Raw genomic sequence first — 17,993 nt, 5'->3', positions numbered from 1 at the left:
AGTCACGCGTTGGGAGTTTTATTGAAGACTTAGTTGTTAGCTATCTGTCTAGTTTTGCATGGGAACGCAATTCCAGGGCAGAATATATATACACTGTATTCTATACCATCTACTGGAGCTTGCCTATGCCGCACGGCCGTCGCTCATGCATATATTTATATGTACATATTCTTATTCATCCCTTTACATTTGTGTGTATAAGGTAGTCGTTGTGAATTTGTTAAATTACTTGTTAGATATTACTGCACTGTTGGAACTAGAAGCACAAGCATGTCGCTACACTCGCATTAACATCTGCACAGTTGAAGTCGGAAGTTTACATACACCTTAGCCAAATACATTTCAACTCAGTTTTTCACAATTCCTGACATTTAATCCGAGTAAAAATTCCCCGTCTTAGGTCAGCCACTTTATTTGAAGACTGTGAAATGTCAATAATAGTAGAGAGAATTATTTATTTCAGCTTTTATTTTTTTCATCACGTTCTCAGAAATGTACATACACTCACTCAATTAGTATTTGGTAGCATTGTCTTTAAATTGTTTAACTTGGGTCAAACGTTTCGGGTAGCCTTCCACAAGCTTCCCACAATAAGTTGGCTGAATTTTGGCCCATTCCTCCTAACAGAGCTGCTGTAACTGAGTCAGGTTTGTAGGCCTCCTTGCTTGAACACACTTTCAGTTCTGCCCACACATTTTCTATAGGATTGAGGTCAGGGCTTTGTGACGGCCACTTCAATACCTTGAAGTGGCCGTCACAAAATGGCTATGTGGCTACTTTTACGATATACTCCTCTAACATAATCTAATGTTTGCTTTTGCTGTAAAGCCTTTTTGAAATTGGACAACGTGGTTCGATTCAGGAGAGGTGTATCTATAAAACGATATAATTTGAAAAAAAATTGAAAAAATAAATGTATTACATTTTGTTATGCTAATGACGATATGATTTTTCGCTGGATGTCCGTCCCGCACAGGGGTTAACATCTTTGGGCTAGGGGGCAGTATTTTCACGGCCGGATGAAAAACGTACCCAATTTAAACAGGTTACTACTATGGCCCAGAAACTAGAATATGCATATTATTAGTAGATTTGGATAGAAAACACTCTGAAATTTCTAAAACTGTTTGAATGGTGTCTGTGAGTATAACAGAACTCATAGGGCAGGCAAAAACCTGAGAAAAATCCAAGCAGGAAGTGAAAAGTGTGAGAATTGTAGTAGTTCTTTTGATTCTCTATCGAAGCTCCAGTGTCTGTGGGGTGACGTTGCACTTCCTAAGGCTTCCATTGGCTGTCTAAAGCCTTCAGAAAGTGGGTTGAGCATTTTCCTCGTTAAAAATACCATAAAGATTGATTTTAAACAGCGTTTGACATGCTTCTAAGTACGGTAATGGAACATTTGACTTTTCGTCTCTCGTTCCGCACTCGCACATTATGCCTTTGGATAAGTGATCTGTACACACAAACAAAACGGAGGTATTTGGACATAAATATGGATTATTTGGAACAAAAACAACATTTCTTGTGGAAGTAGCAGTCCTGGGAGTGCATTCTGACGAAGATCAGCAAAGGTAATACAATATTTCTAATACTAATTCTGAGTTTAGGTTGCCCCGAATTTGGCGGGTGTCTGAATAGCTCGCCGTGATGGCTGAGCTATGTACTCAGAATATTGAAAAATGTGCTTTCTCCGTAAAGCTATGTTAAAATCTGACACAGCGGTTGCATAAAGGAGTAGTCTATCTATAATTCTTAAAATAATTGTTATGTATTTTGTCAACGTTTATGATGAGTATTTCTGTAAATTGATGTGCACATTCACCGGAAGTTTTGGTGGGAATACATTTTCTGAATATCACGCGCCAATGTAAAATGCTGTTTTTGGATATAAATATGAACTTTATTGAACAAAACATACATGTATTGTGTAACATAATGTCCTAGGAGTGTCATCTGAGGAAGATCATCAAAGGTTAGTGCTTCATTTCGCTGTGTTTTGGGTTTTATTGACACATGTCCTTGCTTGGAAAATGGCTGTGTGATTATTTTTGTCTATGTACTCTAACATAATCTAATGTTTTGCTTTCGCTGTAAAGCCTTTTTGAAATCGGACAATGTGGTTAGATTAACGAGAAGTGTATCTTTAAAATGGTGTAAAATAGTCGTATGTTTGAGAAAGTTGAATTATGACATTTTCTTGTTTTTGAATTTTCCGCCCTGATATTTCACTGGGCTAGCGTCCCACCTAGCTCATAGAAGTTAAGCCATTTTGCCACAACTTTGACTGATGTCTTGAGATGTTGCTTTAATATATCCACATTATTTTTCCCCCCTCATGATGCCATATATTTTGTGAAGTGCACCAGTCCCACCTGCAGCAAAGCACCCCAACAACATGATGCTGCCACCCCGTGCTTCACGGTTGGGATGGTGTTCTTCGGCTTGCAAGCCTCCCCCTTTTTCCTCTAAACATAACGATGGTCATTATGGCCAAACAGTTCTATTTTTGTTTCATCAGACCAGAAGACATTTTTCCAAAAAGTACAATCTTTGTCCCCATGTGCAGTTGCAAACCGTAGTCCGGCTTTTTTTAATGGAAGTTTTGGAGCAGTGGCTTCTTCCTTGCTGAGCAGCCTTTCAGGTTATGTCGATATAGGACTCATTTTACTGTGGATATACAGTGAGGGGAAAAAAGTATTTGATCCCCTGCTGATTTTGTACGTTTGCCCACTGACAAAGAAATTATCAGTCTATAATTTTAATGGTAGGTTTATTTGAACAGTGAGAGACAGAATAACAACAAAAAAATCCAGAAAAACACATGTCAAAATTTTTTATAAAATTATTTGCATTTTAATGAGGGAAATAAGTATTTCACCTCTCTGCAAAACATGACTTAGTACTTGGTGGCAAAACCCTTGTTGGCAATCACAGAGGTCAGACGTTTCTTGTAGTTGGCCACCAGGTTTGCACACATCTCAGGAGGGATTTTGTCCCACTCCTCTTTGCAGATCTTCTCCAAGTCATTAAGGTTTCGAGGCTGACATTTGGCAACTCGAACCTTCAGCTCCCTCCACAGATTTTCTATGGGATTAAGGTCTGGAGACTGGCTAGGCAACTCCAGGACCTTAACCTCTTGACGTTCGCCTAGGATAGGGGGCGCCACAGCGCATTTTGAAAAAAATTCATGCCCATTTTAAACGGCCTACTACTCAAACTCAGAAGCTAGGATATGCATATAATTAATACTTGTGGATAGAAAACACCCTAAAGTTTCTAAAACTGTTTGAATGGTGTCTGTGAGTATAACAGAACTCATATGGCAGTCAAAACCCCGAGACAGATCGAAACAGGAAGTGGAATTCTGAATTGCGAACTCAACTTCATCACGTTGCCTATTAATCACACCGTGAGCTATGGTTCATTGAGCACTTCCTATTGCTTCCACTAGATGTCCCCAGTCTTTACAAAGTGGTTTGAGTCTCCTACTGTGAAAACTGAATGAATGAGACGCTGTTGAAATTGGTCACATGAGGAGGGCCATCACCATTATGACGCCGGCGGCCCTGGCCTCCCTCCCCTTTCGAAAAGTTTTGAAAGACAATGCAATCATCCTCCTTGAATCTTATTGGCTCTCTTGTTGAAAAACGCCCTGAAGATTTATATTATACAACGTTTGACATGTTTGAACGAACCTAAATGGGAAAAAAATGCATTTTCTCGAAATGGCTGTCCCGCGGCCGACAGAGCATTTGGATCAGCCTTCAGACGCGCTAACAAGAAGAAGCTCTTGGAACATAAAGGAGTAATTTTTTCGAACGAAAATACATTTGTTGTGGACCTGGGATTCCTGGAAGTGCTTTCTGATGAAGACAACCAAAGGTAAGGGATTATTGACAATAATATACAAGACTAGATGTGATATGTGATTGTTCCAAGATGGCGCTGACCTGTAACGTTAGCCTATTTTTCAGAGTATCGCATCCCCTTTCATCGCAAAGTATGATTACCCAGTAAAGTTAATTTTAAATCTGGCATTACAGGTGCTTTCAAGAGATATTCATCTATAAATCTTAGAATGACAATATTACATTTTAAAAATGTTTTCGAATAGTAATTTAGTAAATTGTAGCTCTGTTTCATCGGATGCATTTGAGGGAAAATAGTTAGTCAACGTTACGCACCGATGTAAAATGCTGTTTTTATATATAAATATGAACTTTATCGAACAAAAGAATGCATGTATTGTGTAACATGATGTCCTAGGTGTGTCATCTGATGAAGATTGTCAAAGGTTAGTGCTGCATTTAGCTGTTTTTTGGTTATTTGTGATGCATGTGGTTGGTCGTAAAATGGCTATGTGGCTACTTTTACGATATACTCCTCTAACATAATCTAATGTTTGCTTTTGCTGTAAAGCCTTTTTGAAATTGGACAACGTGGTTCGATTCAGGAGAGGTGTATCTATAAAACGATATCATTTGAAAAAAAATTGAAAAAAAATAAGTATTACATTTTGTTATGCTAATGACGATATGATTTTTCGCTGGATGTCCGTCCCGCACAGGGGTTAACTTCTTTGGGATAGGGGGCAGTATTTTCACAGCCAGATAAAAAACGTACCCGATTTAATCTGGTTACTACTCCTGCCCAGAAACTAGAACATGCATATAATTAGTAGATTTGGATAGCAAACACTCTAAAGTTTCTAAAACGGTTTGTGAGTATAACAGAACTCATATGGTAGGCCACAACCTGAGAAGATTCCATACAGGAAGCGCCCTGTCTGACAATTTGTTGTCCTTCTGTTGCATCTCTATCGACATTACAGCATCTGTGCTGTAACGTGACACTTTCTAAGGCTTCCATTGGCTCTCTAAAGCCGCCAGAAAGTGGAATGGGGTGTCTGCTGTCTCTGGGCAAAGTACAGCAGCAGAGTTTGTAAGTGGTCAGCCTTGGGACAGTGAGACTGGAGATGCGTGGTCACGAGACTTCTCAATTTTTTTCTTTCAGCCTTTGAATGAATACAACGTTGCCCGGTTGGAATATTATCGCTATTTTACGAGAAAAATAGCATTAAAATTGATTTTAAACAGCGTTTGACATGCTTCTAAGTACGGTAATGGAATATTTTGAAATTTGTCACGAAATGCGCTTCGGATAGTGACCTGAACGCACGAACAAAACGGAGGTATTTAGATATAACTATGGATTATTTGGAACCAAAACAACATTTGTTGTTGAAGTAGAAGTCCTGGGAGTGCATTCTGACGAAGAACAGCAAAGGTAATCCAATTTTTCTAATTGTAATTCTGAGTTTAGTGAGTCCCAAACTTGGTGGGTGTCAAAATAGCTAGCCGTGATGGCCGAGCTATGTACTCAGAATATTGCAAAATGTACTTTCGCCGAAAAGCTAGTTTAAAATCTGACACCGCGATTGCATAAAGGAGTTTTGTATCTATAATTCTTAAAATAATTGTTATGTATTTTGTGAATGTTTATCATGAGTAATTTAGTAAATTCACCGGAAGTTTTCGGTGGGTATGCTAGTTCTGAACATCACATGCTAATGTAAAAAGCTGGTTTTTGATATAAACTTGATTGAACAAAACATGCATGTATTGTATAACATAATGTCCTAGGAGTGTCATCTGATGAAGATCATCAAAAGTTAGTGCTGCATTTAGCTGTGGTTTTGGTTTTTTGTGACATATATGCTTGCTTTGAAAATGGCTGTGTGATTATTTTTGGCAGAGTACTCTCCAGACATAATCTAATGTTTTGCTTTCGCTGTAAAGCCTTTTTGAAATCGGACAATGTGGTTAGATTAACGAGAGTCTTGTCTTTAAAATGGTGTAAAATAGTCATATGTTTGAGAAATTGAAGTTATAGCATTTTTGAGGTATTTGTATTTCACACCAGGCGATTCCACTGGCTGTTGACTAGGGTGGGACGCTAGCCCAGGGAAGTTAACAAGAAATGTATGTAGTGGTTGAAAAATATTTTAATGACGCCAACCTAGGTGTATGTAAACTTCTGACTTAAACTGTATGTGACCAATAAAATTTGATTTGAGCGCAGGCATTTTTGTTGCAGGCTGTGTGTGTGTGTGCGCGCGCGTCTACCAGCTTCCTGACGCACGTTCCTGAGCACCAGCGAGGAGACCATATCAGTTGCAAAGCGCCTAACAGATTCAGCCCACCGATCTCTCACACACACACACGGCTCCCTGTTTGACAGATGCTCTCCCTTCTCACAGAAATCACCTTTACCTCATACACACACACACACACACACACACACACACACACACACACACACACACACCAGTCACATCTCGCTGGTCATGACACTGGGGCTCTGTGAGCATCCCTGAACGGGACAAAGGCACATGATAAAATGACGCACATTGAGTACATACACAGTGCCTGCCTGTGTCTCAGCCAAAGCCCACTGTGTGTAACATTCAATACAGACACTGGACAGCAGAGTCCCTCTATCCCGCCACCCATTGCCTCCTCCAACCTCCCTCTACCCTCCTCTGCCTGCTCTAAAATCTCAACACAATCAGTACTTTCAGACCTTTCACTCACGCACATCAATTCAACACACTCTGTCCACAGATTCCCATGGAGAAAAGAAAACATACTGTGTACCAAGACACACACACGAACAAGCACAAAATCACACAAAGGACATGCACCCACAGAGACAAATTAACACTTGCACACACACACACGCACACGCACGTCATCCCAGCGGCAGACAGACATCCATGATGACTTCATAACAGTGAGTCATGCGTCCTAAAACAGCAGCTGCAGCTAGCTTTATTAAAACTTCATCTCAATTCCAACATTTTAATCATCAGTTGTTGGCAGTGCTCAAAATGTGCATCTATTTTTTTTATGAAGTTAAATCTGATTTGAATTTCTATTCCTGAAAAGAAGAAAAACTGTAGAACGACAAACACACAACACACACCTCTGGAGGGCAACTGGATTTCCCATCTCCACATTTGCATTTATTCATTTATCTCCCCAAAAATAGCATCTGACACACGGGATCTACCTTCCGCATTGTTTAGCAGTAAATTGAAAGCATTCTTATCACACGCTACGCATCTGCACACAAAACCTGCATAAAAATATCAGTGTGCAGTTCCATGCAGACACACATTCACACACACCATGTCTCATCCTTAAAGTGAACCGTCATAACTCTTCTCTTTAGCCGAGGCTTTCAACCTCCGACTGTACACCATCAGACCAATTCTTTAGAATGACTACCTTTCAAAGACAAGAGCTTTCAACAGTCATTCCACTTTTTCCACACTAAAACTGCCGTCACCATTTCCAAGCATCGAAAATACTTTTAAATTGGTGCTTTGAACAGGCCTAGAGATTCTCAGACCTAGACCATTGCTGTTCCTATCCGTGAAATTCCACAGCAGGACCGGTAAATGTGAACGGTTAAGTTAAACCACTTTGGATGATAAATGGGCTGCTTTAAACAGGGCCTAACCTAGGAAAAAACCAACATAAGCCAATGTCCACTGTGGCACAAAAAGGGACAAGGGACAAAAGATGCACAACGCCAGATTTGTAACATGGGGTCTCATGTAATGTGCTCAGGTGGTGTGAAAACAATAGGTTTCACTACCTAAAACCTGAGAACTTCAAAGAAAGGTCAGTGTGTTAGCAGCAGAGATGTGAAGTGACTCGTCTACAATGAAAAGACGCGACACACCGGTAGGATTGTCAAAGGTTTGCCTGCTGGCAGTACTTAGCACCTATGAACAGCGTCGGTAGTAAATCTATTTTGTGTTCACACAGCAAAGACCTTGGAAGTCTTCAGCCCTTAGCCTTGTTAAAATACTCCAAACCAGAAGGTGGCAGTAGCGTTGTTTGGCAATGAATATCCATGCGTACTGCTTATGGTCTAGGTTCCAAGTTCTGTACTAATCTTGCTATTTTGTAGAAAGCTCATGTTGATACTAGCTGTATGACCACATCTAGATAACTAACTAGCAAGATGACTTAGAAACTATTTAATTCACTCTCCATAATGCCATACTGGCAGTGCCAGCCCATAGCCAAATGATTAGCTAGCTAATGTTAGCATATTCGCTAGCTAGCACAATATAGCTAGCTAATGTGGCTAGCTAGATAAGGACACTGCACTAACTTGGCAGCTAACACAGGCAGCTGTTTCATGGAAACTAGCAAATCCATAGAATGAGGAGAAGAAGGAGGAGTCTACCATGTCCGGAAGTGACTTCACCATTCATTTTCCGGATTCATGTTCACTCAAACATTGTTTTAAGCTTTGTTTTACTATTGATGGTTACAGCTGATTTCGGGATTGTATATCAATTTGGTCTCCTTTAATATTTGTCATCTGATGTATTCGTTTCAGTCTCTGAATCGTTTATCATACTTTTCGCCATCAGCTCCTGATATCAGGGCATATAAACTACAATCGGTGTCCTGAATTAGCCTAATGTGCATGTGCACCCAGCTATATCCTGTCCCGAGTTTGTTTTCCCCGGTTTTCCCTGATTAAACTAGCTGAACTATGCTTGTTTTCGTCAAACTTGCCAAAATGCATAAATACTGCACCCTCAACTTAAACTCCTTTGCTAGTTAAACAATCATGGAACTAAGAAATTCGCTGGAAAGAAACTTTAAAATGATATTGTTTGTTGAATAGTCATGACTGTTTCACGCTATCTGTGGTGTCGTAAGACAATGGTGTTCAAAGGATATCATTGCTACTTAACATGGATCCAAGTTCAGTTTTGAACCCTAAACTTCACAGACCCAAGAGTCAGATCAAAAGTGTGTGTTATAAAAACAGTCTGAGGTGTGTGGGGAAAGGGAGTTTAAACATGCTCTTCAAAGAAACAGTGTTTAGACTGAGACCAGAGGAACACCCGGTGATTCTCGCCACACACACGCACTATGGGATGAGAATTATATTCTATGGAGGGAGAGTGGTTAAAGAGCGAATGAACACGTCAATTGGAAAAACGAGATTTCAGTCTTGGAGGTGTTTCCCCAGAATGAATCTAAAGATATCTGTAATAAATGTTGATATTTTTGCCAAGAATGGTTTCATTGTTCAGTTATACATCTAACTAAATTGTTTGGTGCAGTATTCCTCAAGTAAAAAAAATGTGTGACGTGTTGTCTTATGTAACCAGAAACAACACAGAGCTGCTGGGCCTCGGAGTATGTTGGTGTTCAAGGACTAAGCACTTCAACATCGACAGCGTTGCTCATTATGTAAAGGGACCATTGGTCAAGGCACCTAGCTTAACCAGGTCAATATCTGGTCGATATAAGACCATCATAGAAGTCTTATGAAGTGTTTTTTTTATCCTTGATCATTTGGAATGAATATAATGCTTCTACACTATCTTATGTAATATCTCAAAGTGATATGACTGTGTTGTTAGCAAATCATGTAAATAAAATGCTGACGGTGCAGGAAACAAATAACCCTGTTCATTGGCAAGCTAAATGACTTCAGTGTCTACACAATCTCTACATCGGTCTATAACGATCGAATCAGATACTGTAGCTTCTGCTTTGCTTCAGGATCTGCCCTCTCGTGCTCTGAACAGTCATTGTAGCTTTTCCAGGAAAGCATCCAATAATGACGCAATGTAAAGTTCCATGTTCTATGTTGCCTTCAAAGGGCTTTGCTTTCCTCATCTGTTCCCCTTCATGATCACTTTGATTTAAAATACCTCCCACCATGCTTCTCAGATCAGTGGTAATGAAGAGGTGTAGAGGAAGCTAATTTAGCAAATTTTTCTACTATTACTCTACCCCCAGGTATCATTGTATTACCATTGTAATACCATCTTACAGTCGGAAGTTTACATACACTTAGGTTGGAGTCGTTAACTCGTTTTTCAACCATTCCACAAATTTCTTGTTAACAAACTATAGTTTTGGCAAGTCGGTTAGGACATCTACTTTGTGCATGACACAAGTCATTTTTCCAACAATTGTTTACAGACAGATTATTTCGATTATAATTCACTGTATCACAATCCTAGTGGGTCAGAAGTTTACATAGTATAAACACCGTGGGACCACGCAGCCGTCATACCACTCAGGAAGGAGATGAATGTACTTTGGTGCGAAAAGTGCAAATCAATCCCAGAACAACAGCAAAGGTCCTTGTGAAGATGCTGGAGGAAACAGGTACAAAAGTTTCTATAGCCACAGTAAAACAAGTCCTATATCAACATAACCTGAAATGCTGCTCCAAAACCGCCATAAAAAAGACAGACTACGGTTTGCAACTACACATGGGGACAAAGATCGTGCTTTTTGGAGAAATATCCTCTGGTCTGATGAAACAAACATAGAACTGTTTGGCCATAATGACCATCGTTATGTTTAGAGGAAAAAGGGGGAGGCTTGCAAGCTGAAGAACACCATCCCAACCGTGAAGCACGGGGGTGGTAACATCATGTTGTGTGGGTGATTTGCTGCAGGAGGGACTGGTGCACTTCACAAAATAGAGGGCATGATGAGGAAGTAAAATTATGTGGATATATTAAAACAACATCTCAAGACATCAGTCAGGAAGTTAAAGCTTGGTCGCAAATGGGTCTTCCAAATGGACAATGACCCCAAGCATACTTCCAAACTTGTGGCAAAATAGCTTAAAGACAACATAGTCAAGGTAGTGGAGTGGACATCACAAAGCCCTGACCTCAATCCTATAGAAAATGTGTGGGCAGAACTGAAAGAGCGTGTGCGAGCAAGGAGGCCTACAAACCTGACTCAGTTACACCAGCTCTGTGAGGAAGAATGGGCCAAAATTCCCCCAACTTATTGTGGGAAGCTTGTGGAAGGCTACCCGAAACGTTTGATCCAAGTTAAACAATTTAAAGGCAATGCTACCAAATACTAATTGAGTGTATGTAAACTTCTGACCCACTGGGAATGTGATGAAAGAAATAAAAACTGAAATAAATAATTCTCTCTACTATTGTTCTGACATTTCACATTCTTAAAATAAAGTGGTGATCCTAACTGACCTAAAACAGGGAATTCTTACTATGATTAAATGTCAGGAATTGTGAAAAACTGAGTTTAAATGTATTTGGCTAAGGTGTATGTAAACTTCTGACTTCAACTGTATATAATGACGCAAAATAGAAGGCAAGTCTAGACCTCTACTTATTCATTCCTGTGTGAGACAGTAGAACGAGAGATTAAAGAGGAGAGGACACTTACGATCCAGTCCGTTGACGTATCTCATGCTGATCTCGCAGTGGCCCCATACTGCGCTGACGATGGGGTACAGCTTCTTCCCCTTCAGGCCTCTGAACGCCACTCCCAGGTACTGTCCATCCACCGTGAAACTCAACGTGCCCTCGTCCATATCCAACACCACTAGAAGAGCGTCCGGCAATACGAAAGCCTCCTCGGGCTCTAAGAAACACGGATATGAAGGTAGGGAAGCCTGGGCCCGGTTCTTACTGTCATGGTACAGTCGGTTCCTGCCCAAGTCCCACCCCCAGGACTCTGAGTCACTGCCCACTAGCGCCATGTAGCCGACCGAGTGTAAGGGGGCGTCAGCGGTGGCAACTCCCACCACGGCATGTGTCCCTCGCTGTCTCACCGGCCAGTGGATCCGCCAGACGTGAAGTCCCCGCGTGTAGCCCACTTGGCCGCGGATGCAGTCGGTGCTCTGGGCTACGGGGTGGCGGTGGAAGGTCAGTTTGTCCTCCTCCTTGATGAAGACGTTGAGCGAGCGATCCTCTGGGTTCCAGGCGTGGCGGAGCTGTAGGTCCGGAGGCGCGGCGGGCATGTCTAGAAGTAGGTCCAACCGGGGTGGCTTGTGGAAGTCGGGGCCCCGCAGCTCGGGGTGGAGGAGCCGGCGGTGGGCCGAGGGACGGAACGAGGGTGAGCCACCCTCGCCGCGACTGTCCACTGACTTGACGCCGCCAGAGATTTTCTGGCCCATGGTGGCGGTGAGAAAAAGGGGAGGAGTGGAAAGGGGGGAGGAGGAAGCTGTTAGTTTGGGTCGGTTTGGTCCTCCGTCGCCCCGGCGTTACCTCATCAAAGCAGATTTTCAGTGCAGTAACCAGGGGAACCACAGGGAGTGGTGATGATGCACTCCTGTTGCAGGCTGATGCCACAAAGCCGCCTTCAAAAGGGGCCAACGAAGACACGCCTGCGAGGAGAGCGCAGAGAGGGGAGAATGTGAGTACATGTAAGGTTACAGATTGTTATGACTGCTCTGTTCTGGCCGGAATCACTGCCTCCCTGAAAAACACAGTCAAACAAAGTACTAGAGAGAGACAGACAGTGAGAGAGACAGACAGAGACAAAGTGTGAACGACAGAGAAAAAGATGGAGAGGTGGAAGGGCAGCGAGAGAGGGAGAGAGAGATAACAGGGTAGATCAGAGGGCAGTTTGAAGGCTACTCCACAGCTCTTCACGCAAAACACAAACATGTGGGGGTGTTAACAGGAACAAATAAATGAAAAGGACGGGTGTACTGCAAACAAACACTTCCTGACTAACCTACCCCCCTTCCAGACTAACACACCCACACACACACTGATGGAAGGTAGGCCTGCTCTTTCAACATCTGCATTAAAGAGTACAGATGCACACACACACATACTGTTAACCCTCTACATTCGTACCCATATACAGGTTGAAAATGGCAGATTTGGACACTGATTTGGTTTTTCTTTCTTTCTCCTTGCATTTTGTATTTATATTGTGTGTATTTTCTGTAATTTGTGTAATTCAGGGTTGATCTGTAAAAGAGACCTTGGTCTCAGCATGACTCCCTGATAAAATAAAGGTTAAAAACAAAGATAAATGCCTAAATTGGAACGCAGTGGCTGTACATGAACATTCTCTAAATGATGTCAGCGCTCAGGCTCTGCACTTCACAGCGCTGTACGAGTTGACTGACAGCCATTCTGAACTTCAGCACCACACAAGACAAGAAGTTACCCCCGTCACTCCCGCTAATTAGGCAACTTTTGAAAAAATGTATTGTCCGAGGGAAATGCAGTAAATTAAGAGGACTATTCTATTTTAAAAGATGAGAAATTGAAGATTATAATAAATACCACTTTGATGTCATACGAGCAAGTCAAACAACCAAATTTGCACTTCACATTTCCATATCATAAAACTCATGTAATATAAAGTGTCAACGTTTATGATCAATGTTTTTCTATTGTGAGAAAATTCAGAGGATCAGGCACCTGAATGCACGCATGACTCCTTTCTCTGCGTACCAAAATTCCAATCTGTTTCTCTGAATTGCCCTGTGAAAGCCTAACACTGTAAGATCATATTTTATAACTTAGCTATTCATGTTGGCAATAGAACACGCTTTCAAATGATGCCCACCTGACCCAGATCATGATTTATAATGGCCGTTTTTGGATTGCATAAACAACTCATTGTGTGATGCGGAGGTGCAGGGCTATGCTCCAAGCAAAACAACTACAAGTGTGCTTGCTCTAGTTTCTCAACGGCACAACTAGGAGAGTTCAAAAATGACTCTTCTTTGAGTCATACAAGTGCATTGAATATGCTTTTCATATTTATTCTGTAAGAATTATATTTTGTGATGGGGGGGGTCGTATTGTTTTGACAATATCGCAATATTATTTTGGTGCTAGTTGGCTGTACCTGCACAAAAACTCAAAACATTCTTTTTTCCATGACTGATCAAAAACTTACTTTCTCATGGCTCTCTCTTGTCCCTCAGCAGTAGACATATATATGGTGAGTATTTATGTTTGGAACATCAAATCGCCATACATAGAGAATTGCAGTACATATCATATCGGCACCGAAGTATCATGGTAATACCGTGAGGGCCCTGGCAATTCCCAGGAGTGTAAAGGGTTAAAGCATCCTGAGTGCTGTTCCTCTACAGCCAAGACTACGACTCAGAGGCGGCTAGCGTTCATTTAGATAATGCATTTTTAATGAGCGCCTTTTAGAAAAGGAGCAAAGTTGGCAAAAACAGGAAGGGGAAAAAAAGGTAATAATTTATTGCCCCAATCCCCTTGAGCTTCCCGGGCCTAAAAAACTCTCTTCAAACAAAGTCCCTGTTTGCCACAGCCAAAACATCATTAATCAGAGGTGATGTGAAAAAGAACACTGAACTAGAAGATCATATAAGATTGGCTGATAAGTTAAAAATACTAGGGCTCTACATAACGCTAACAGGCAATTCCTGTTCCGACAACAACACACAAACTCACACAGGCCCCGCTTGGCTGCACGCATGCACACAAACAGACAGACCCACACAGACAGTTCCTGCTCAGCTGAAGTGATGTATACGCAACTTCCTGAACACAGGGAAAGGTACACTCATACCTCAGACTGGGAAGTGGCACTGACGTACCTCTTGGGGGTAAAGACACACAAAAGTATACACAGCTGACAGTTACAGTATACACTGAACGGTACTGTACTGTACACACAGATGTCAGGCTGTGAAAGAGAGGTCTACTGTTGCTATGTAAGCTAAGGTAAGCACAGACACAAACACAGTAAAACAGTCAACACTACGACACAGGGAGGGAAGACACAGCCTGAAAGAGAGAGGTCTGTCTATGTAAGTTAACAGGAAGGAGGGTGACCAGACGGCCCTGGCTCATCCCCCTCTCTCTCTCTCTCCCCCTCCGTCCGTCTTCCTCCCATCAAATGAGAAGAGGAATGACGTCATGAGAGCTGGCAGAGAGTGTGTGTGGCACCAGAGTTCAGTTTGTGTGTGTGCGCGTGCGGGTGCACAGCACGTCCACTTATCCCCTCTCCCCCCAGATGGCTCCTCCACTCAGCTGGCCCAGAACCAGTTTGGGAGGGCATGTGGCTGGTAACCTACGCGTTACACTCGTTGTCAAGGGGTTGCTTCACCACTGACCTGCGTCGCCACGGTCATCATTACCACGGTTACCCCTCTGAAGGGACCTGGACACGGCGTTTGGCATGAAGAGCTGCAACATGACCATCTGCTGTTTACACATGCCCTCTCTTCCCCTATTTTTCTCATATCTCTGGCACACGTCATGGTTCCCCCCAGACTTCTGCCGACTCATTTAGGAGAGTGCTCTTCTCTGTCGTCATCCCTTCTTTTAGCTGGGTTAGACAGGTGTGGCAGTTAGGGGAGCAGACAGTAGACCATAGGTGTCAGGCACACACACTCACGGCTATTGAGGATATGTTTTGTTGTTACACTGGCATGAGCGTGGCTCTCCCTCAAAGGAGGTTAGGATGGGAAACATCTGAAAATGGGGTTTGAGAGAGAGAGAGAGAGAGAGAGAGAGAGATATATATATATATATATATATAGAGAGATATATATAGAGAGAGAGAGATATATAGAGAGAGAGAGAGATATATAGAGAGAGAGAGATATAGAGAGAGATATATATATATAGAGAGAGAAAGAGATATATATATAGAGAGAGAGAGAGATATATAGAGAGAGATATATATATATATATAGAGAGAGAGATATATATATATAGAGAGAGAGATATAGAGAGAGATATATATATATAGAGAGAGAGAGAGATATAGAGAGAGAGAGATATATAGAGAGAGAGAGAGATATAGAGAGAGAGAGATATAGAGAGAGAGAGATATAGAGAGAGAGAGATATAGAGAGAGAGAGAGAGAGAGAGAGATCGAGAGATCGAGAGAGACCAAGCTAGAACCAGATAAAGGGATGTTTGATGGCAGACTAGTTGGGTAGGTTGTGACTCAGTTTGCCACCTTACCTCCAACATCCCTTAAACTTTGTTACATCATGTGTGTATGAAATAATCTCAGTGCCCTCTGCCTCATAGCCAGGCTTTCATGCTTATCTATCCGACAAGCCCTGACTCGGTAGACAGGCTTTGATGTGACACACACATTTACATTGCCTTCAGAAAGTGTTCACACACCTTGACTTTTCCCCCCCCAAAACTTTTTTTGGTATAGCCTACATTTTAAATGGATTTGTCACTGGCCTACACACAATACCCCATAATGTCAAAGTGGAATTATGTTTCTCGAATTTTTTACAAATTAATTAAAAAAAATGAAAAGCTGAAAGTCAAAGTATTCAACACATTTTTTATGGCAAGCCTAATAAGTTCAGAAGTAAAGATTTGCTTAACGAGTCATATAATAAGATGCATGGACTCACTCTGTGTGCAATAATAATGATTTTTGAATGAACACATCCCTGTACCCCACACATACAATTATCTGTAAGGTCCCTCAGTCGAGCAGTGAATTTCAAACAGACTCAACCACAAAGACCAGGGAGGTTTTCCAATGCCTCGCAAAGGGCACCTATTGGTAGATAAAAACATTAGTACAAAAAAAACAGACATTGAACATCCCTTTAAGCATGGTGAAGTTACTAAATACACTTTGGATGGTGTATCAATACACCCAGTCACTACAAAGATACAGATGTCCTTCCTAACTCAGTTGCCTAGGGGAAGGAAATCGCTCAGGGATTTCACCATGAGGACAATGGTGACTTTAAAACAGTTACAGAGTTCAATGGCTGTGATGGGAAAAAACTGAGAATGGATCAACAACATTGTAGTTACTCCACAATACTAACCTAATTGACAGAGTGAAAAGGAAGCCTGTACAGAATACAAATATTCCAAAACATACATCCTGTTCACAAAAAGGCACTAAAGTAATACTGTAAAAAATGTGGCAAAGCAATTCACTTCTTTGTCTTGAATACAAAGTGATACATGCATGTTTGGGGCAAATCCAATACAACACATGACTGAGTACCACTCCATATTTTCAAATCATAGTGGTGGCTGCATCATGTTATAGGTATGCTTGTAATCGTTAAGGACTGGGGAGTTTTTCAGGATGGAAAAGAAACAGAATGGAGCTAAGCACAAAATCCTAGAGGAAAACCTGGTTGCCTGCTTTCCACCAGAGACTGGGAGATGAATTCACCTTTCAGCAGGACAATAACCTAAAACACAAGGCCAAATCTATACTGGAATTGCTTACCAAGAAGACAGTGAATGTTCCAGAGTGGCTGAGTTACAGTTTTGACTGAAATCTACTTGAAAATCTATAGTAAGACCTGAAAATGGTTGTCTAGCAATGATCAGTCAATTTGACAGAGCTTTTGACAAGAATAATGGGTAAATGTTGCATAATCCAGGTGTGGGAAGCTCTTAGAGATTTACCCTAAAAAGACTCACAGCTGTAATCGCTGACAAAGGTTCGCTGACAAATCGCTTCTACAAAGTATTGACTCAGGGGTGTGAATACTTATGCAAATTAGATATCTGTATTTCATTTTTTATACATGAGCAAAAATGTCTGAAAACATGTCTTCACTTTGTCATCATAGGTATTGTAGTAGATGGATAAAAACTAAACAAACAAATCGCAACCATTTTGAATTCAGGCTGTAACACAACAAAATCTGAAATAAGTCCAAGGGTATGAAGACACTGTACACACACACACACACTTCATCAGGCTGACATTCTTCTCACAGTCATTACCTAGGAACAGCCACACACACACACACACACACACACACACACACACACACACACACACACACACACACACACACACAGACCTAGTGAAAACGCCTCACTCCCCATAATAATGTCTGGGACATGAACAAATGATCAAACAAAGTCTGTCAGCTTTACAGGAGGAAGAACCTAGACCAGTCTGTTAATGGGAATCCAAAGCAATGCGTTTAGACAGACAAATACAGGCTTGTAGCAACCCTGGTTCCAATTAGAGGTGTGTGTGTGTGTGTGTGTGTGTGTGTGTGTGTGTGTTGCTAGGGGTGAACTGCAGTGAAGACTGAAGACTATACAAACCATTCCAAACAACCTTTAGTGTCTACATAGTTAAGATTCATTCCTTGTGAGGATATAGCCAGGGGTAGGTAGATTGTATGCAGTATGTCAATATTTAGTG

The 17,993-nt window shown here is 41.5% G+C and overlaps 1 protein-coding gene across 5 annotated transcripts in view; it reads right to left on the bottom strand.

Annotated features, from left to right (window-relative positions):
• The window catches only part of LOC106599042 (SPRY domain-containing SOCS box protein 4), a 133,902-nt gene that overhangs the window by 53,203 nt on the left and 62,706 nt on the right, over nucleotides 1-17,993 (bottom strand). For all 5 annotated transcript variants that reach the window (XM_014190093.2, XM_014190096.2, XM_014190094.2 and 2 more), the window contains one exon: nucleotides 11,262-12,204. In XM_014190093.2, the coding sequence (XP_014045568.1) occupies nucleotides 11,262-11,994 (733 nt within the window). In that variant the 5' untranslated portion in view covers nucleotides 11,995-12,204. The remainder of the gene's footprint in view (nucleotides 1-11,261; nucleotides 12,205-17,993) is intronic.

This window comes from Salmo salar, chromosome ssa03 (assembly GCF_905237065.1).
Source record: "Salmo salar chromosome ssa03, Ssal_v3.1, whole genome shotgun sequence".
Lineage (NCBI taxonomy): Eukaryota > Metazoa > Chordata > Actinopteri > Salmoniformes > Salmonidae > Salmo > Salmo salar.
This window is presented reverse-complemented; position numbering and strand designations above follow the sequence as displayed.